The 22276-nt window shown below is 44.8% G+C and overlaps 1 protein-coding gene across 6 annotated transcripts in view; it reads left to right on the top strand.

Moving 5' to 3' along the window:
• The window catches only part of RFX4 (regulatory factor X4), a 429787-nt gene that overhangs the window by 73953 nt on the left and 333558 nt on the right, over positions 1-22276 (top strand). For all 6 annotated transcript variants that reach the window (XM_069628258.1, XM_069628257.1, XM_069628255.1 and 3 more), the window contains exon 2: positions 4532-4618. In XM_069628258.1, coding sequence (XP_069484359.1) covers positions 4532-4618 — 87 coding nt within the window. The remainder of the gene's footprint in view (positions 1-4531; positions 4619-22276) is intronic.

The following is a 22276-nucleotide window of genomic DNA, read 5'->3' on the forward strand; positions in this document are numbered from 1 at the left end:
GAGGCAATGGTAGTGATGAATTGTTGCAGTCGTAGGCCATTATCAAAGTGCATACTAAGATTGCAAGCCTTGGGGAGAGTACACAAAGGTCAGGCAGGGAGGGGGTGGGAGGGGAGAGGGTAGGAATGGTATTGGAAGCTGGGAGAAAGATGACTTAGATTTTTGAAGCGTTCAGCATGAGGCAGCAGAGAGCCATCCAGTGACAAATTGCAGTGAGGCAGTTAGTAATCTGTGAGATGGCTGGGGAGAAGGATGGATAGGAGAACAATATTTGAGTGTCATCAGCAGAAAGATCTAGTGAAAGCCAAAGGATGAGTTGAGTCTTCCTAGGGGAGAGGTAATGTGGGTGAAGAGCAGAGGTCCAAGGACCTATCTTTGGGGACACCAACAGGAATATGGGTGGGGTCAGCGGTTTGCAAGTTCCAAAAATGATTTTAAAGGATTGACCTTCCAGGTAGGAGGAAATCAAGGCAAGAGTAGATTTGCTTAACCTAAGATCCTGCAGATTAAGGAGGAAAGAGGAGTGGTTAACTGTGTCGAAAGTGGCAGAAATGTCCAAAATGGTGAATATAGAAGAGATTTTTGAGTGATGAACATTAGAGAGAAAGTTGGAGACGTGCAGCAGTGTGGTCCTGGTGAGATACAGGCATATAATTGAGATTAAGTCTTTGACCATTTGGGGAGCAAAAGTGTTGATAGGAGCACAAAATGGGTTAGCACTGCAAATGATGGGTGCTAATTCAATAGGAGAGGCAGGGGAGAAGGAGTTGAGCGTAGAAGAGGTGGAGGAGAGGCAGTGACAGTAGCAGGGTTGGGGAGTGAGAGGAGGGCTATGAAAGTGTCATGATTTTTAGAGATTTTAGAGGAAAAGTACTGAGCAAAGTCATTAGCAGAAAGGGATGGACATGGGCTTGGGAGGTGTGAGCAAAGATTGGAGGGTAGATTAAAGTTTACAGAGGTGATTGCCAAGGGAGGAGATGAGGTTTGTGAAGTAGGAGGGTTTGGCAGAGTCCAGTGCAGAGGTTAGGGCAGCAAGGGAATGTTTGTAGGATTGGAGTAAGGAAGGTGTCTATAATTTGTACCAGTGTCATAGGTCGCAGCACGTGCATGTTTTGAGGGTCTGAATTTCAGTGGTAATCCAAGGTTGAGGATGGGGATGGGATGGTGTGAATGTGTGAGCAGGGTCGTGTTGGTCAAATGGAGTCGTAAGTGCATAGTGAAAGTCAGATCAAGCACAGTCAATGGAAGAGGCATGAGGAGGGGAAAGAGACAGGAGAGAGATCACATCATCAAGGTAAGGGGCAAGAGAATCCTGCCTGAATGCTCTGAAGAGGGGAGATGAGGAGTAGATAGTGGAGGAACCGAGATGTTAAAGTGAACAATGCAGCGATCCGAGGGAAAGGGGTGATTTCAGCGTTTGGAGGTGGAGTGAATTAGATTGAAAGACAAGGTCAAGTGAGTGCCCACCAGAGTGGGTAGGTTGGTCATAAGGACTCATGGAGGCCATGGATAGGGAGTGATCAGATAAGAGGGATTTTAGTTCAAGGCAGTTAGTTGCCGGGGGCTTGCGAAGGGTAAACCCCTCAGCATGACAATAGTGATGTCAGTAGGAAGTGACTCAAGGAGGAGGATCCGATCTGGGGAGAAGGAGTTGAGGACCAGCGGGTGACTAGAGAACCAGAACAGTGAGAGGAGTATATTCAAAAGAGGAAGAGTTGATGTCAGAGAGGTAGTGTGGAGGGCCTTATTGATGAGGAAGCCCACACCCCCACCCTTCCCAACAGGCCTGGGATAGTGGGAGAGTTAGTGTTTTGAGCCGCTAGTGCAGCAGAGTCAGGCAATCCAGGGTTCTCTGATGGCAAAAAGTGAAAGTTGAGAGTGCGGAAAGTCAAGGTGCTCAGTGATGAAGTAAGACTTGTTGCCGAGGGATTGTGCAAACCAGAGGCCAAGTGAAAGGGTGACAGGAGGTGGGTGAGAGGAGCAGATGTTGTGTGGTAGGCGATGTGGGCAGATGAGGTTGGAGATCCTGGTAGTGTCTTATTTGATGGGTGTAGGTACATGGAGGAAGGAGGAAGATGAGGAGGCTGGGGACTGATGCAGAGGTTACACCAAGTTGAAGCTGAAGGCTATGAGAGAATGGAATGAGAAGAGTAACTAGAAGGAGAAAGGGAGTGAAATCAAGATGCATGGTAGAGGGTAGAAGAAATAGGCAAGTGAAGACAATGAAGAAAATGTGCAGCCCAAGAGAGGGTGGGAGGGTTGGATGGCTGGCTGAAAAGAACCAGATATTAGTTCTGAATTGGCTTAGAATGGGGCGATATGTTACCAAAAGTGTTAACAGACCCAAAATAGCAATGTTATTTGGTCCTGTGAGGTAAAAGCCCCAGAGTGAATAAATAGGTCTATGGGTGGAAGTAGAAGTTGGCTAGAGTGAGCTTGTGAAGTTCTGGCTCGTGCAGAGGGTCTGGCCCGAGGCAATTTCTGACCGCAACAGGCCCAAACAGAAAGCTGCCCATTGCTGCTTTTGACCTTGGCTACAGATGCCCAGGCTGAACATCCACGGGAGACTGAATAATGGAGGTAGTGTGTCACATGAACTTCTGGGAGCCAGTAAGTGTTCCAGATGACTTCCACACTTGCAGGCAGAGTCCCAGGTGTTTTAGGCTCATGGAGCTGCATTTTGTTTGCAGGACCCTCGGATGGTGCACATAGTCCTTTGTCAAAGCAGGATGTGGCCAAGGAACAACAACAAAAAAAAACTTGATGAAAAGCGAATCTCTCGACTACATGCCCCTCTGGGAGCCTGCCACAGTGCTCCCGATGGCTTTCACACTTGCAGGCGTGTGGCCAATGAACACAAACATTATTGAAAAATGTTTAGGGAGCCCAGAAAGTTATATTCAGAACCTCTTCCCTAACACCATCTATGAATATTTTCTTCATGGATGTACACACCTTGCTTCTGTCACAGGGGTGATGTCCCATAAGAGAGTAGGGTCCACACATGCGTGATAGTATTCTATGACATTGGTATTGTCTTCAGCCTGACATCACTGTTGATGACAATATTGATTGATGGTATTGGTACTTTTCCTGCATGCATGAAGTGCTTTTTCCAAAAGGCCCCCATCACTATTAAGTATGCAGTGTTTTGATAGGTTTATAGTGACACTTTTGAATGCCATTATGTCAAAAAAACTTCGCTGAAACAAAATATTTTGTATTTTTCTTTATTTTTTTTTCAAACGGGGAGGTTCCTCCCAACCCCCCGTTTTTTTAAAAACACTTTTTTACTTTCAAAACCCCCCAAAAAAATATTAAAACATATTAAATAAAAAAAATACATTCTAAATATTTTTTTTTTTGCCAACATTTTTTCAAGCATTTCGAAGAAATGCATTCGAAAAAATGACAGGATACCGTTTTGATATTATCTGCTTCTTTTTATAGGGTACATTTGGTGATGTAATCGCACAAACTAGTTTGTCTTTTGTCCTACAGGTGTTAAATCTCTTAAGCAGGGCTTCGCTATTATTGTTGGATGTACTCTTTACAACTATCATAATAAGTTGTTGTTTATATAGAGATTTTCCGAAAGCGCTACACTTGGAGCACTGAAGTATACAATTATTATTACCCAACCAAAGTTGATTTGCATTTAACGACTTCAGAACGGATCAGTTGGCCTGGCTGGGATTCATACCTGCAACCTACAGATCTCAGAAGCGAGCGCTTAACCCGCTGACTGTTTGGATACTATTCCTCTGTTCATTCTCATTATATTAGCTCTTCCAAAATCTTACTTGTGAGTGGTATTCCTGTGCAAACGCTGCAATCGTACTTGAGGTACTTTGTCACTGATCGATTTGGGGTGTTACAAGGCAGACCTCAGTAAAAGATATTTCCCTGTAAGTTTTGTAAATGGTTTCATATTCATGTCTCCATTTTTATAAAAAATAGTAAGATCCAAGAAATTCACTTCAAATTGATTTTTGGTGGTTGCTGTGAAATATAATGGTTGGAGTGTTTTAATAAATCCTGTACTAAATTATAGGAAATGTCTGTTGCAATAACATAGGATCGTGTTGATTCGTTTAGTGCACACTTCAACGGATGGCTATTATATCTGTTGTATGAAAGTCGTTTATTGATAATGAAATTGTGTTACTAAGTGCAGTGAGTTTCAATTGCTGATGGGGCATATATGCACAAAGCACACTGCAGGTTTATTCTATTTTTTCTGTGATGTTAGCATGAAAGATGACCTGCTAGAGGCAAAGTTGCCAACTGGTCCCAAGTTATCAGGATCCCATTTAAACAATCCTGGATGTTTAGCCAGCAACACTTTGCATGGCGGACTTGTAGTTTTTTTAATTTTCCATTATAAGTACTACGAGTACAAGTTCTAGTCTGAACAGTGCTGTTGATAAACAACTGGAAAATGAGTGACACTGTTCTCTTTGACTAGGTGCAAATGGCTTGCCTTCATGTGAAAGGTTCAACAGTTGCATCTTTTTTCTTTTATTTGCAGAGAGTTGGATTGAAAGATGTCTTAGTGAAAGTGAAAACAAGCGGTATTCCAGCCACAACTCCCTGGGGAATCTCTCCAATGATGAAAGTGAGTATTTTCTCTTTATTCTGTTTAATACTGCAAGGAAAAATAAAAATAAATGTCCTGTAACATAAATGTTTTATGGGGAACATCTTAGTTCAATTACATTTTTTTTAAAAAATAGGTACACCCGAGGCCAAATTCATAGTAAGTTAGAGAGGCACCCTGAGAAAAGTTCAATATTTTAATGGGCTTTGAAATAGCCACGTGATTGGATGAAAGTAGCTTTTTCTTTGCTTAAAGACGTGGCAATTGAAAATAATTTCTCTTGCTTTGTTGAATGGCATCGTGATGGATATGCTTTTCCTGGTGATCTGAAGCCTACGAAATGGTTGATATTTCACCAAATGCAACGCAGACTACATTTACTGTAGCAGTGTGTTCATGAAAGGCAACCTCCTTTACATAAATACACTACTATAAACATTCAGCCAGTTCAGTGAAACGTAAATTGAGTTATTTTTTTACATGTACAGGTTCTGTTCAAAAGCACGTCTGAGCCATTTGAATGGTCAGGTCATGCTGGAGGTGTTTATATGAATGATTCTAAAGAGGAAAGTCTCTGTTTGAGCCAACGTAGTCTGATGATAAACATTTACAAGTCCTTACCTATTATTAAAATATCCACCAGCAGAGGAAATAATGTGATAAACAGTAGATTAAACAGATCGGGTTTTGATATCTTTAGATGGATCAACACAAAATTGTGGGCTCAGATTTTACAATGCATAACCTTTTGAAGTCCCTCAGACGACTTCATCCAGTGCATGAGCATGCTCACCAGGAGGTGGGTTTTTGCCAAAATATCTAAGTTGAAAATCTAGCCTAAATATTGTTTAACCACTTTATACATATTTCACCCCAGGGTTGCCTGAAGTTCTTTTTTTTAATATTTTAATAAAAACATTACACTGATTTTTTTTTAAATCAAATTTAAAATATATTTAATCACTAATCCAGTTTTAATTGAATTGCTTCCACATTTGCTAACACGGTTTCATTTTTTAAAAAAAAAGACATTTTGATCTTTTTTCATATTTCATAGTTTGAACTAGAAATTTGGACTCCATTTGTAATGTGAAAATTTGAACTATCACCCTAACAGGTTATTAGTCTCAGGCAATATTTTTATTTGAGGTTGTTACTTATCACTAATGTGTTATTACATTTAATGAAGAGGCCTGTTGGAGTTGCAGCCAAATACTATGTACCATACCAGCGTATAATATTTGTCTGCTCTAATGATACATTTTGAAACTTGGAAATCTTCAGACATATCTAACGCTGCACCAAATGTGGAGAAACTGGTTTTAATGATAGACAAATGTGGGAATGTAATCTGCCAATTGGGTAGAAATCTAGGCCTCCCCCAACGGTAAATTATGGCTAAAAGAAATTTGCAGTAGTACAACAGTACAAAAAAGGGACAGGGAGGATTATTATTCCACTTGTTATAATATTAAATTGTGTTGTCAGAAGATCTTATTCTTTTCCCCTCAATCCTATCTTTTTCTTTGTTTTGTTAAATATATAGCTCAGTGCATTTCCAGTTATTTTTTTTGCATGTAATGGCAAATACTCACACCACCTCACATTCTCCATCTTTCTGTTAATATCACTTTCAATTTTTATGCAAAATATATCAATTTATTAGAACCACACAAGTTCTCTAAAATTTACAGGAACTGCACATGTGTGTAGCAACTTCCACTTCTCCAATATTGGGCCTGATTCACAGAGCGTTTTCCTATGGGATTGCGCCATTATAAAATGCTTCTGTGAATCTGGCTGATTGTGTTTACAAAACCTGAAAAAAGGGAACGTTTGTCTCTCTCCTTATTCATCTTATTCATTGCTTAATAACACAGACACCTAATATGGCATTTGCTTTTCCATTTGTTATTGTGTGAGCAGGAAATAATGCCTGTGTTCTTCTTATAGATGGACTGTATACCCCAACCAAAGGCCTACAATATTTGTTAAATATCAGCAATGTTTCAGCCCTACTAGTTAAGAAAACAACAATCTAAAATCCTTAATTAGAACAGACTTTAAATACCCTAACTAATGGCCATGTCCTAATGGTCCTTCCATTAGTTCTCCTGTCAGTGGAAGGAGACTGTATGAGGGTACTTGAAACAAAGACATAACGTAATCAGTGATGGTTTGCCACAGCATTATCTGTCTATATCTTCAATACTTCAAACTGTCCAGACTGTCTTCCGAATGTTTGTTAATAATGACAACCTTTCTTTTTTAAGGTCCTCTTCAATCGGGTTGTGTCCTGTCATGTATTCTTCATCTTTTGATAAATATCCTTCCAGCCTTAGCTGCTTTGTAAAAAACCTTTCGGCAGAGGGTGCTGTGCGTCGATGCGGTCGAGTCGATGTTCCTTGAGGGCCTTTGGCTTGAGCTCAATTTTTCCACGTTGTCTAACGCTTTGAGAAAAACGTTGCACTTCAATTTTTTGATTAAAACCACAGCATCATCGAAATCAATGGCTTCATCATCAACACCAACAACCCCGAAGACCGGGTTCAAGAAATGTCACAACTGCTGTGCCAAAATGTCACTATGGACCCTCATCGGGTGTGTCTGCGATGCCTTGGAGGACAGGACGGCAGACTGTGGGTCCTGTCAGTCCATGACCGGTAAGGCTCTGAAAGAGCATAAAGGGAAATTAACTGCGGGTAGGTAACCTACCAAATCCCCTTCGACTGCACCATCGAAGAAACAGTCATCCGATGAGTCGAGAGGGGACTCTCCTCAAAGGAAAAGGTCGTAAAAGTGGTCACGCTCTAGGAGTGGGTCTCACCATTCCTCGTCTTCCAAGAAGGCGAAGAAAAGGCGATATAGGTCGCCTTCGAGCGCCTTTGATTCTTCGCCATAGAGAAGTAGGGCTGTCCATCAAAATATTCGACTCCTGAACAATGGGAGGAGTTCAGGCAGGGAATGTTAAACATTTTCGAGAAGGCGGCACTGTCTCACTGGAAAGAAAAAGAAGAAAGCCATGCTCCTGTTGTGCTGCAGAAAGCTGACAAGGAAAGGATTAAGGCTAAATCCTGCATGCCATGGAGCTCTGGACACAAATCGAAGAACCATTGAGAACCTTCGAGCGGTCCATAAATCATCAAAGAAATCTGTCGGTCAGTCATCAATGCCTTTGGTGTCCAAATCGTTGACGTCATTGGCATCAAAATCATCTGCGCCTTTGGGCTCAAAAGCATCTTTGCCTTTGCCCACTAAAGAAGTGGACACATCCTGTAAACTCTTGCCTATAAATGATTTCTTCAAACCCTTATCCTCCTTTTATGAGGAGCACGAGCCATTGGACCAAGGCACCCAACCTTTGGATTTGGAGTTTGGCACTTCCAATGTCCCTGAAGCCCTTATTTCAACAATCTAGGTTTAGAGACGTCTATGAAAATCTTCGGTCTGCAAGTGGTATTGACATCTCCCGAGAACTTGAGTTTGGTAGACCAGACCGGGCAGGCCATGCAGATTTCTCTTGCAGGCAAATTCTGACTGTAGTCATTGATTTTCTGCGATGGGGCAGACCTGCTCCTGTATTCGAGCAAGACGACCTGACAGACATTCTCGATAAAGGTCCACAGAAGGATCCTGTAGTTCCTTTTCATGTCGCCCTCTAAAAAAGGGTTAAGGCGAATTGGGAGGCTCCTGAGTCAAGTCCTGCAGTGAATAAGAATCTCACCAAAAAGTACAGGCCTTAGAGAAGCGACCCTGACTACTTGTTGAAGCACCCTACACCAGAAAGCCTGGTAGTTCAGGCAGCGACATCTACATCCAAACAGGCTGCATATCCCACCTGACGGGGACGCTGAGCGTTTTGACGCTTGGGCAGGGAAGGTGTTTTCTGACGGGAGCATGGCTCTTTAGTCTGCAAATGCTACTTGCGCCTTAGCAAAATTTAAATTCACCCTGTGGGACTGCATAGCGATGGCGGAAGATCATTTTCCCAAAGGGGAAGAAAGAGACGGCTTCCTGAATATTGTAAGAGATGGATAGGAGGGTGTCCAGTCAGTATTTCAAATGCAAAAATGTCAAACATTATGTCAAAGATTTTTTTCAAATGTATAATTTCTTTATTTAAACGGGTTTGGGGGGGACCCCCCCCATTAAAAAAAAATGTGAAAAAAGAAACCTTGGAGAAAAAAAAACGACTTGATGTTTTTGACATTTTTACATTCGAAATAATTGAATTTGAAATATTGACTATAAACCTGATAGGAGGCCATGTGTGAGTCGCTGCAATCAGGACTGGACTCTGCTGATAACATAAGTAGAGCCATGGCTGCAAGCACTGTGATGCACAGGTTTCCGTGGTTGAGGAAGTTGGGATTTGCACTGGATGTGCATTGTAGACTCCAACATGCCCTTTGATGGCACTCGCCTGCTTGGCAGCAAGGCTGACGAAAGCCTGGAGAAGCTGCTGACCTCTAAGGCGGCAGCAAAATCCCTTGATGCGCTATCGGAGAGCCACAACCATCTCACCCCAGTGGATCACCTCGGAGAGGTAAGTCCTTTTGCTTCTACTCCTGAGTTGGAAGGGAGAGAGGTCTGGCTAGTCAAAAGGGGCCAAAGAAGATTCCCTCGTGGTAGATGAGGGAGGGGTGCCAAGTTCACCCAAGCAACGGCTAGTTTACCATCAGCCGCTGCTTCAGCTGCCTCAAAATGCCTCTGAGGCCTTAACCCATAAGACCTCAGTGGGAGGCAGACTCTTGCAGCATCTGCAAGAATGGCGGGAATTACTTCTGATGTATGGGCGTTGGAAACAGTAGCCCAGGGTTACTGCCTCCCCTTTTTAAAGAGGCCTCGGGACCATCCACCGGGGAGCCACTCATTCAAAGTTCCAGATCTGTTCCTTGTGCAGGAAATGTTGAGCCTGCTAGAGAAAACTGCTATAGAACCAGTACCTGTAATAGAGAGGAACAAAGGGTGGCACTCTCCTTATTTCCTAATCCCTAAGAAGGACAGAGGATTGAGACCCATCTTGGACTTAAGATGCTTGAACAAGTTCCTCAAGAATTATATATAGATGAGAAGGAATCTCTAATGCACCAACCTGATTCTTGAGTTGTTTGAGGTGAGTCAATTGAAGAAATAATACAATGAAGCTTTTTGTCGGGATCAAAGAGGAAAATCCAATTTTATTTGTTTGCAAACATAGAAAGAAAAGTTGGGTGTTACTTCACACCTTTATATTTTAGACTTTCATTCAAATTGAAATAGACAATGGATGTGCGTTTTCACAGTATAGCTTGCAAAGCAACTAATATTTTCAAGTAGTTTGCAAAGTAAATAGCTCTCTCGTAGCTTGTAAAGTAAATAGCTCTCTCAACACATGTTTCCCCATTGATTGTAACAATGGTTCATCAGGAGAGACAGTGGGTATTCTAAGGAAAAAAATGATAAAAAGAAAAAGAAAGAAGAAGAAAGAAATAATGAGAGTGAAGTTTAAGGCCATCAGGGGGCTGTAACAAGTAATTAACAGTTCATAATTAAGGAAAAATTGCGTTATTTCTCTTCAAAAATAAATAAAGTTGTTGACTCACCCTAATTCTTAATTCCACAAAGGTAAATGTTGTATTCAGTATTTATAGTTTAAGTGGTACTGGAAATCCAATTGGTTCAAAAGTAATTAACCAATTATTGTTCAGTGTTCGTTCATGTTAAGACTGGTTCAGGAGGATGATGATTGAGAAAAGAGGGGAAAAAAGATTTCTTGAAATGAGGGTATTTTTAGTTTTACTACTGTCATGGAAGATGAATACAAAATTTAAGTGCTAAACACACAGAGCAGTGGATAATTTGATATTATATAAAGGCTTGGAAAAAAGGGGTTAGGAAATCCTTGTGAGGATGAAGAACTTACCTAAAGTTATAAATGCTCGCCGTGATAAGCGCAGAGATGCTGTTGTCCTGGTGGATGCACAGCATCTTAGTATTTTAACGTTTTATAGCAGCAAAATTGCAGCAATTAACGTAATGACGTCATGCGCAACATGCCTTAGCGTAGCATCATGACGTCATCGCGCACCACATTTTTTAAAGCCATTTTAACTTATGTAAACATGAGAAAAGAAAGGGACATTTTAGTGTTTTTTTGTTTTTTTAAAAAGGTTTCAATTAGGGTTTTAAGTTGAAAATGTATATCTTTTAATATTTTTTTCTTAATTCATTGGAAAGGCATCCAAGGATATTTAAATCTCCTTCTAAGTGACAAGTATTTATCTTTTATTTTAATAAAAAGAGAGGATAAAGATGGGACAAAATAGGTCCTTACTCATGATTTAGATGCGTTGTGGAGATAGATGCATCTAAGATTGGAATAATTGGGTAGTGTGTATAGATAGCCATAATATAAGAGACAAACAATTTATCTTGTAGACAACAAACCTGTTATAATGGGGACAAAATTAGCAAAAAGAGAAAGGAAATTAGAAAGGAGAGACCGTCAAATTTATTGAAGAAAGGGTTAATGTTAGCAAAGAGAAGAGAGCTAAATTTCATCAGTAAGAATTTTTTTTCAAACATCATGATTATAGAACATTCAGATTATAGCACATTTCTTTGTCAAATTATAGCCAGTTAAACATCTCTGTGCCACAGTTTAAACCTGATATACAAGTGTCCATTATACAAATCCATTTGGATTCACATTTTCGTAGAAGAATCTCTTTATTTCCTCCTCTAGGGGGTGAACAGACTTTTTCCAAGCCAAATATTTTTAAATACTCAATATTCAATGTTGGGTGGTCTGTGAGGACTTGAACTGAAATGGGTCCTTATTTCGAATGGCTCTCAGATGTTCGAAAAATCTGATCTTTAGTTTACGGATGGTGCTACCAATGTACAACCTGCCACAGATGCATTCAGTCCCATAAATTACATTTTAGAGTTGCAATTTATGAATTGTTTTAATGGTTTATTTTTGACATTAGGAAGTTGTATTTCTTTTTTGCCATGTTGGACAAGAGGGCAAAGTTTGCAGTGTCCACATTTATAGGTGCCCATGATGGGTTTCTGAAAAAAGGCCTGTTTGATATTTGGTATTGGACTGAGAAAGCTTGGGCTGATTAGGTTTTTGATGGTTGGTGCTCTCCTAAAACAGATATTTGGTATAATGTCCAAGTGTTTTTGTAGGCTCGAGTCCAATAAAGGGATATTCCAATGTTTGGTTAATATTTGTTTGAGTGTTTTAGTTTCCGTACTGTAGGTGGTGATAAATATGGTGGTGTTTTCAATATTCCAATATTGTCCATATTTAAGCGCTCGTCTGAAGAATGTTCCTATTTTAAGATTCCTTTCATTTCTCAGTTTTTGAAAGGGCTCACTTATGTGTTCCCTCCATCACCTTTTCTGGTGCCCGGTTGGGATTTGAACCTTGTTCTTAAGTTTCTTATTTGTGCTCCGTTTGAGCCTTTACATTCTTGCCCTTTGAGACTGTTAACTCTGAAAACTGTGTTTTTGGTTGCGGTTACTTCCGCTCGCTGAGTGAATGAGTGAGTTACAGGCACTTTCAGTTAAGCCCCCCTTCACTGTGTTTCATAACGACAGGGTTGTCCTTAGAGTTCGTCCTTCTTTTCTTCCGAAGGTGGTTTCGGAATTTCATTTGAGCCAGAAGGTTGTTCTTCCGGCGTTCTATGCTCCTCCACATCCTGGTAAGGAAGAGGAGAGGCTCCATAGGCGAGCGTTGAGCGTTTATATTTCGTGCATGTCCCGGGTCAGAGTGGACGATCAACTTTTTATTGGTTACGCTGGAAAGCGTTTGGGACAAGCTGTGACGAAACAGACTTTGTCTCGTTGGATTATTTTAGCTATCTCCGAGTGTTACCGCTTGGCGGGTAAGGACCCTCCGGCTGGCTTGCGGGCCCATTCTACCAGGGGAGTGGCTGCGTCTACTGCCCTGCAGAGGGGTGTTCCTATTCGTCACATCTGTGATGCAGCCACCTGGGCTTCAGTACATACTTTTGTACGGCACTACTCCCTCGATTCCATGCGAGGGTAGGATCTGGCCTTTGGCAAGACAGTTCTTTATTCCACAATTTGATTGGGCATGCTAAATTTGTGTTCTAAATTCTTTTCCCACCTCCTTGCTTGGTACTGCTTTGGGAGTCTGTCATAGATATGGAATATGTCGGAGGACCCAATCCCCTTGAAGAACAAGTTACTTTTTTACCTGGTAACGTTCTTTCAATGGGATGGTCCAACGAAGTATTCCATATCGCTCCCTCCCTACCTTCCCCGCTGCAGAATTTCTTTTGCGGTTGCAGCTTGCGTTCCGCAAGGCCTTGTGTGTCTGACTGGCAGAAAACTGGTGGCACACGTTCTGGGGAAAAAAACTACAACTGAGGCTATGGGCGTCGTGCGTCCTACTTATCACATCGGGTGACGTCGGCCGTCGGAGGAGGTCCTTGGGGACGGTGCATCGATGTCATCGACACAGGACGCAGACGCCGAAGATTTTGCGAAGCAGCACAGCTGTGGACATTACTTGTCATAGATATGGAATACGTCATCGGACCATCCCATCGAAAGAACGTTACCAGGTAAGAAAGTAACTTGTTCTTCTGCAACAAGGTGGGTACCCTTGAAACTATTAGACATTTGATGTTTACCTGTCCTGCTCGAAGTGATCAAAGGAGGGTGATGTGGGACCTTTATGCATGGTCCGACCCACTGCTGGAAGAGCAATTGTGGGAGAGGTTATTAACTGCAAACAAACTTGGTCGAACAATTGATGCCTTGAAGTTTGTCGAGGCACTGCTTGCGGACACCAAGGCTGGCGGAGAGTAAAAGGAAAGACAAAGTCAGATGGATTCAAAGCTAAAGGAAATGATCTAATTGAACTGGATTATCTTGTTTGATCTTGCATTTTTTTCGTCTCTCGTTTGACTTCCCAGTTGAACTGTTTGTTATATGTTAAAGGTGGAAAGATCATTAACCGATAAAACATAAAAAGAAATATATGGCATAATCAGTGTGGTCATTACCCCTGGCACCTGTGTCTGGGATGACTTGGCCCCACGCCCAGTGGGTTACGTCGATGGACTGTATTTTGTCTTTGGGGATTTGTTTGGGTGAGCATCATAGAGTACCCTTCAGGTCGTCTGGGTAGGTTACAACTGCTGTGGGGGAACTCCAGACAGGGGTGTCGCCACTATATTGCATACTGCATCTGTGCCACCAAATAGTACGTATAAAGGTTGGGGTAATCTAGGCCGCCAGCAGCATATGGCTGTGTCAGAATGTCAAGTGGCTATGCATGACTGTTTTACAGTCGAAACCAACCTAGTTAATAATGACGAGGCGCGTCTCCAGAACCATGAAGGGGGGAATTAATGGGACATTATTGAAAATATACAGCCTTTTAGGGACCACCACCATTTTAGCCAGGACGAGGCACACCGCCTGAGACAATGGGAGCCTGGTCCAGATGTCGACCTTGCAATCCAATTGTTCAAGGGTCACCACGTAATTTGCCTCAAAGAGCCTGGTAGGGGATGTTGAAACCAGCACACCTAGGTACTTCATGCCCTGCTGACACCATCGGAACTCAGTACCGACCTCATCCCGGGGGCGCCATTAGGGTTATCAGCAGTATCTCGGATTTTGCCCAATTAATGCACGAAGCGGAGTACGCTCCAAAATCAGATATCTCCTGAACCAGCGGGGTTAGATTTTGTTTGGGGTCTTCGATGTACAACAGGATATCATCTGCATACAGTGAGATTATCGATGCGTGAGTATATCTTTACCCCTCTGTGTGAATGGAATTCCCTTATGGCACAAGGGTTCGACCACCCGGGCAAAAAGAATTGGAGAGAAGGGGTAGCCCTGTCTTGTTCTTTTCATAGGGAATATATTGTCCGACAGTAGTTGGTTCAATAGGATCGAGGCCTGAGGCAGCGTGTACAGCAAACAGACCCATCGAATGTACTGGAGGCCTCGACCTGATCTGTGTAAGACTTCGAATAGGAATGGCCATTCGACAGAGTTGAAAGCCTTTTCATCATCCATGGCCGCCACAACTAAGGGGGTTTCCCCCTGAACATTATGCATGAAGGTAAAGAGGCATCGGAGATTATTTTGTGTGGACCTACCCGGGATGAAACCCCACTGATCCAGGAGAACCAGGGCACCCATACGAGGGAGGAGTCTATCGGCCAACAATTGTATTGTCTGTTTTAATGAGGGATAGAGGCCTGTACGGTGCAAAATTGGTTGGGTCTTTTTCGGGCTTCAGACAAAGCGTGATTACTGCTATCCTTGTGGATTCGGGCAGGAGGCCCGTGGATAATGAGAATTCGGACATCCGACATAACTGTGGGGCAAGGATGTCGGCGTATTCCTTATAAAATTTGGCAGAGATGCTGTCTTGCCCCGGAGCCTTGCCACTTGTGAGGTTGTTGATAACCCCAAGGATTTCTTCTGTGGAAGGGGGAGAATTGACCAAATCCACAATTGCATGATCCAACCACCCCAATGCCACATGATCCAGGTATGCCTTGATTTTCCCCGGAGAGACCGATAATTGAGAAGAGTACAGTGATTTATGGTACTCCCGGAAGATTTTATTTATCCCATCAGAATCCCTAATCGGGAGCCCGTTGGGGTCGCCAATCTCCAAAATTCCATCCCGGCACCAATCCTTGTGGATTGCCCATGCCAAAGTACGACTGAGTCTGCCCTCTTCGGCGTATTTTATCGCCAACACAGGGTCTCCTAAATATCTGTCCTCCCTGTCCGCAGCTTCAGAATGCGCCTGTCTTTTATCTGCAAGTGCTTTTCCAACCTGTGGGTTCCCTCTCTGTGCCTGTTTATGTTCCAATTCTTTTATATCACTTTCCAGATGGCATAATGTTGATCTCAAGGACTTCAGTACCCCACACTCCCTGGAAATACAATAACTCCTTATGCACATCTTGAAGCCCTCCCACACCATTCTATAGTCCAGGACTGATTCATCGTTGAGCAAAAAATATTTGATACTATCCCCCGGATAACCCCATCCTCTAGGGCCTGCGTGCGAGTGCCAATGGGGGCGGGGTGAAGTGGCACATTGGGGACAGAGACCGTAACCAATATCGGGGAATGATCGGACAGGGTTCTTGGAAGTGTTTTTGCATGTAATGTCTTACTAGCCAATGGGGTTAACAACATGACATAGTCTATTTTGGAAGCGCTACTTTGTGCCCCCGAATAGAATGGGAACTCCCTGTTTGGGTGCATATGCCTCCATATATCTACCAGGCCCAGAGAATCAGCAATATCGCGCCATGATATAGCTGCCCTTGGGAGTGCAATCTGTGTAGTTGTGGACCGATCCAAATCCAGGGACAGTGCTAGGTTAAAATCCCCATCCCATACAACCTCATACGAAACACTTTTATGGAGCATGGGAGCACAATTCTGGAAAAACTCTAGTAAATCTACTGTAGGAGCATAAACATTGATAAACAGCATTTCCGAGCCCAAACATTCACCAGCAAGCAAGATGTAACGCCCTTCAGGATCGTGTATTCTGTCATGTAAACAGAACTTCAGGGACTGGTGTATGTAAAACGCTACTCCCCTGGTCTGGGATGAATAGCTATGCACTCCCCAACCCTTGGCCAATGGGAGCGGACCATCCCTCGTAAGGTGTCTCCTGTAGGCATAGAACATCTGCCCTGTGCAATTTAGCATGATTGACCACCATACAGAATGTTTTATTATTGGAGACTCCCCTGATGTTCCAGGACATTAAAGTTAGAGGCTCACTCATCGTTGCAGTGTAAGTGATGGACCGAGGCTTGGGTATCTCGAGGCAGGCGGGGGTCCTTGTGTCAGAAGACCTTTTGGCAGGACCATGTACTCTTCCCAACCAATTGTTTCTGGAGTATGAAACAATCCTCATGTATGCACCATAAATATACCACCCCCTGTGTACTCCCCCACCCACGCCAGAAACCCCAATCTACCGTCGTACTTCCGACCCACAAGAAACTCTATTAACTATTAAGAAACAAGACGCAGTAGCTGCGCCAATGAGGTGCTTGACGCGGCCGCACAGCTGGAAAAAACGAGCAACTGCTGCACAATTTCAACCTGTCATGGCATAACTATATCCGTGTTTGGGACCCAAGAGCCAGCAGAAAGCAAGGATCCACATTTAACCCCGTTGTACGAACAAGGGCGTATAGCTAGTATTCGCAGCAATGATGACCCCCAACCGTGAACAGTTACAAAAGCAGAGACAAAGGAATCGGCAGAGTCAGGGGTGTTAAAAAAAACAGGTCTTACCGTTGTGGACTATTCGGAGCTTAGCAAGAAACAACATTGCATAACGGAGATTCTTTCTCCTGAGCTTGTTTTTTACTTCCTGAAATGATTTCCTCTGTTCCTGCACCTGTGGGCTGAATTCTGGGAAGAGCCTGATAATCGCTGAACCGTACCACAATTCAACTTTGTCCCTCACTGTTCGAAGAAGGATGTCATGTCCCTATAATTAAATTAAGGATCCTTGCAATGATGGGTCTGTCCGGTGCCCCAGGGGATGGCTTGGCGGCAACGTAGCGATGTGCCCTTTCGATTAGGAACATGTTGGAAACTGGGGGGGGGTGGTCCAGTACATCCAGTAACAACTTCTCAACAAACACTTTTTCATGTTGTCAATATGTGTTGATTCCGGTACCCCCTCTACGTGATCTCCCTTCCAGGTTGTCATTCTTGGCCTCCACCCATTGCACCGACTGCTGCAGAGTCAGCACCTCCCTCTGCAAGGATGTTTTTCTATCCTCATAGTTTCTGATGCACTGCTTCGCTTCTGTCATCTGGCCACATAGTTTGTCTATTTGGATTGCTGATGTCTCCATCCTGCAGGTCAGTGTCTCTATTTTGGAGCCAAGACTGTCCGTACTGTTCTTCAGGGCCAACAAAGTTTGATTCAGAGTGCAAACATCAATGGTGTTAGAAGCAGAGGACGTGGCCGGTGGAGGAGAAGGCTGGCTGTGGTGTGTGAACTGATCCAGTTTTGCTTGCTTTTTATTATTCCCCGTTCTGCCCTGTGACATTCGTGCAATGATGTGGGGGCAGGGGGGTGAATGTAGGGACTGCAGCAGAAGTTTTTTTAAGGGAAAGAGGAGGCAGCCAGAGCCAGCTTATCTGACCAGCCACTGCGTCAAGAGGACCCCTGAGGGTGGGCGGTGACGTTTCTCAACGAAGACCAACCGCCACCAGGCAGTACACGAAAAGGCATGTACAAGACCAGTTAGCAAGACAGGACCACAGGGGTCAGTCCAGGCCAGCACCCCATGCCGCAGGCCAGGAGGGAACTGGTCAGGGTCACCGCATGGAGTGAATGTAAGCAGAGGTACCCTCTGCACCCTAACCTGGATATAGCCACTGGTGAGTGAAAATTGAAGAGTTAAGGGGCAAGAGGAAACGGTCACCCTCTGCCAACGCCTTGGGCCCTGCCACAGCGACACGAGGACGCTTGAGAAGCAGGGTGGGGGTGTTGTTCCCCAACAAAGACCGACATCCACAAGAGCACAGAGGAATAAGGCCTCCCCACAAAGAGGTGGACGCCAGAACAGTCGGCAAGGCAGGCCCACTGAGGCCAGTCCTGGCCAGAAACCCCACGGCGTGAGCCAAAGGTAAGTTAGTTGAGCTCCCAGCGTGGAGCAATTGTGTGCTGAGCGGCACCCCCCACGACTGGGCCTGCTTGCAGCCTCAGATGAAGCACAGACGGGGCTGCCTGCCCAGGAATATCACAGGAGAGCAGTGCATCCAGGAGCACATTCCCAGTGGCCGTCCCTCGCAGCGGGTAGATGCCGGATAATGAATGTAGGGCAGGGCAGGCAGGGACTGAGACTGCACGGGGACTCCAGGGCATGGCCAAGCGCACCGAAGAAGTACTCGAACGCCTAGGATGTAAGGTGGTCTGTTCAAGTCCCTGCAGAGTGCGCCAGAGGCCAGCCGGTCCCTGATGTGGAAGACGGTGCACGGCTCCGATGCCAAAACAAAGTCATGGCCATCCAGGATGTCGCAGGGCCTCGATCTCTCCAAATTCTGGAGCGAGAGGCAGCGGAAATAAATGGGTTGGGGCAGCTCGCCATATTGTTACAATTTCATCCCTGCTGTCAGCCACTTAATGGGGCCACAATGAGAAGGATATAAAAAAGATATTGACAGTTGCTGGTAGGAAGCCTTCTCAGGCTGCGACCATCTTGTTGCCGCGCAACTGTGCCCTTGTGTTATCTTTTTTGTTGCATTTAGCAAATCTGGGGCTCCAGATTGGAAGTATTAAAGGCTATTTGGCAGCTCTTTCAATCTTCAAGCGCACATCGGAGGAGGCATATTTTAAAATGCCATTAATTATACAATTTACTAAAGGGCTCACTAATGTGTTTTCTCGTACTCCTTTTCAAGGGCCTATTTGGCACCTGAATCTTATCCTAACATTTCTAATGTGTGCTCTTTTTGAGCCTCTACATTCATGTCCACTGAGACTACTACCATTTAAAACCATTCTGTTAGTAGCTTTGATGTCAGCCCACAGGATAAGTTAGTTGCAGGCTTTTTGGGCACCGGAACTCATGCGGGGCCAGCGCACGTGCAATTGCTTTGTTCTTCCACTTCGCTTTGCTTTGTTTATAAATCATTGGGATTTGTCATTCTGATCTCAATCTCTCTCGTGCTTGCAGGTTGCAGGCCATGGCTAGCTCGGCCTGGGAGGGGCCTCAATAGCAATGAACAACAAACTGTTGCAAACAGCCAATGAAAACTACCATTCGAAGGGATTGTGTCCTCCGACGTATTCCTCATCTTAGATATCTCCTTCCAGCTCTGCTGGCCTCGGAAAATTTTTTCTCTAGAGGGCGCTGCGCGTCGACGTCCTCCGAGTCGATGTCCCTCGACAGCCGCCGTGTCGACGTCATCCTGCCTATAAAGGCCGCGCGCAGCGTCTGTTGCTTAGTTCCGTTTTTCCACGCTTACTCAGTGCCTCGGAATACCGTTGCTCAGTTTTGTCAGGTTAAACCTATTTACCTCGAGTTATTCGATCCGTACTCGATGGCTTCTTCGTCGGAACCGACAACTCCTCGATCCGGCTTCAAAAAATGCCAAAAAAAAAGGGAAAAAGATGTCGCTGACTGACCCTCACAGAGTGTCTGTGGTGTTTTTGAGCTGAACACCATTGTTCGGAGTGCGAGGACTGTATGTCCATGACAGCTAAGGCCCTGAAGGAGCGTAGGGGGAAGCTGGAGAAAGGTAAGACTTTTAAAGCTTCTTCTTCGTCGACGAAGTCGAGACATTCGTCACCATTCGCGCTCCAGGTCTCGGAGTGGGTCCCATCACTCCTCGAGATCGAAGCACTCGAAGAGGAGACGTCGAAGATCCCCTTCTCCGTCTTCCTCTTCCTCTGTTTCGCCAAAGAGAATCCCTTGCCCCACGAAACATAGTTCCCGGGCTGAATGGGAGGAATTCCGCAAAAATATGATGAGCGTCTTTGAGAAAGCGGCCTCGACCCCCTCGAAGACTGCCAAGAGCGATGCTCTGGTCGAAAGACCCGAAGGTCAAAAACACCGCAAGTCGCAGTACCCGGCGAAGGAAACCTCTCGAGCGCGTCTCAAACCCTCGAGTAGGACTATGACCTCCAAACCTTCCTCGAAGGTTCCGTCAACGCCGAGGTCGGTGTCTTCGACGCCGTTGTCGAAGGGACCTTCGACACACGGGTCTGTCGACTCGACGCCAGCTTCGACACCGGCGTCGACGCCAAAGAAAAGTCACGGTCACGACACACCCAGTGACTATCCCCAGGTGCTCGATGACGATGGCTTCGAGATTGTCGAGTAGAATCCCAATTCTGTCGAGGTCATCGAGGCCTCCGCCTTTGTTTTCGATGCCACGCTCAAAGCCTTCGGCGTCGACGACATCGACTTTTTCGAGGCCAATTATGACAAGTTCGGCACCCTCTGCCTTGGAAATGGGATTTACACCCTTTATGAGTTCAGAACAATTGAGAACTATGTCCTCAATTCTGGAAGAGGGTGAATTGTCTGAACAGGAAGACACATTTGAGTTGCAGGGACCTGTATCCCCAATTAGAGAGGATTTTTCCTCTGAAGAACGCAGGTTAAAGGATCTTCATGATTCCATACATGAGGCAAGTGGGTTAGACACTTCCCCTGAGGTGGAGTTTGCTAGGCCAGACCCGGGGGAGCATGCTGAAACCCCCTAAAGAGCCTTAATGGCCAGGATCACAGAGTTTATGGGGTGGTCTGCACCTTCACAATCTTTCCAACAAGATGACCTCACGGATATTCTTGACAAAGGCCCAGAGGAGGATCCTGTGGTGCCTTTTCATAAAGCTCTTCAGAGGAAGATTATGACGAACTGGGAAACCCCAGATGTCGTCCCGGCAGTAAATAAAAAACTGTCTACAAAATACAGGGTATCCTCTACAGACCCGGAGTTTTTGTCAAAACACCCATCCCCAGAAAGTCTGGTGGTACAGGCAGCATCTTCTACCGATGTCAAGACGGCTTATCCTACTGTCCCACAGGACAGGGACGATAAAAAATATGATGCTATGGCAAAGAAAGTTTTTTCGGCATGTAGCATGGCGTTAAAATCTGTTAATGCTACTTGCACCCTTGCTAGATTCAGCCATACACTTTGGGAGTGTGCTTCTACAGCGGCTGACTGCATCACGGAGGCAGAAGAAAGGGAGGCGTTCCTGAATATCATACAGGACGGTAAAGACGCTATGTGCGAATCCCTCCAGACGGGCATTGATTCGGCTGACCGTATCAGCAGAGCAATGGCGGCAAGTACAACAACCAGGAGATTCGCTTGGTTGAGAAAGTCTGGTTTTGCCCCAGATGTGCAAGCCAGGCTCTTGAACATGCCATTCGATGGCTCTTCTTTGTTCGGGGAAAAGGCGGATGACAGTTTAGAGATACTGCAAACTTCAAAAAGCAGCAGCAAAATCCCTAGGCGCTGCAATCCGTCAGACTCCTTTTCGTCCCACAGGAACCTCTGCGAGGGGCAAGTCCTTTCGCTTCTACTCCGCATTCGGAAGAGGTAAAGGACGACCGGCTCAAAGGGGACAAAGAAGAACTACCCAAGGTGGACGGGGTAGATATTCAAAAGCCGCAGCAACAGCAGGTGCCTCTTTACCATCGGCATCTGCATCAGCCGCCCCCAAACCACTCTGAGGACTTCCCTCACAGGACACCTGTAGGAGGCAGGTTGACTCAACATCTGGCGGTATGGCAGGCTATCACGTCAGATGCTTGGGCATTGGAAACAGTTGCCCAAGGTTACTGCCTACCTTTCCTACGCATACCTCAGAGTCATCCACCGGGGATCAGCTCTCAGAAAGCTCCAGATCCGCTCCTCTTGCAGGAAATTTTGGACCTGCTAGAGAAAGATGCCATAGAACCGGTACCTGTAGCGGAGAGGAACAAGGGCTGGCACTCCCCTTAATTTCTCATTCCAAAGAAAGAAGGCGGACTGAGACCCATCTTGGACTTGCGAGAATTGAACAAATTCCTCAGGAAAGACAAATTCAAGATGGTCACTCTTTCTCAGATCCTCCAGGCCCTTCAGTTCCAGGACTGGTTGGTATCTCTGGACCTTCAGGATGCTTATTTCCAT

The sequence above is a fragment of the Ambystoma mexicanum genome, chromosome 12 (genome assembly GCF_040938575.1).
Source record: "Ambystoma mexicanum isolate Mex_15411 chromosome 12, UKY_AmexF1_1, whole genome shotgun sequence".
Lineage (NCBI taxonomy): Eukaryota > Metazoa > Chordata > Amphibia > Caudata > Ambystomatidae > Ambystoma > Ambystoma mexicanum.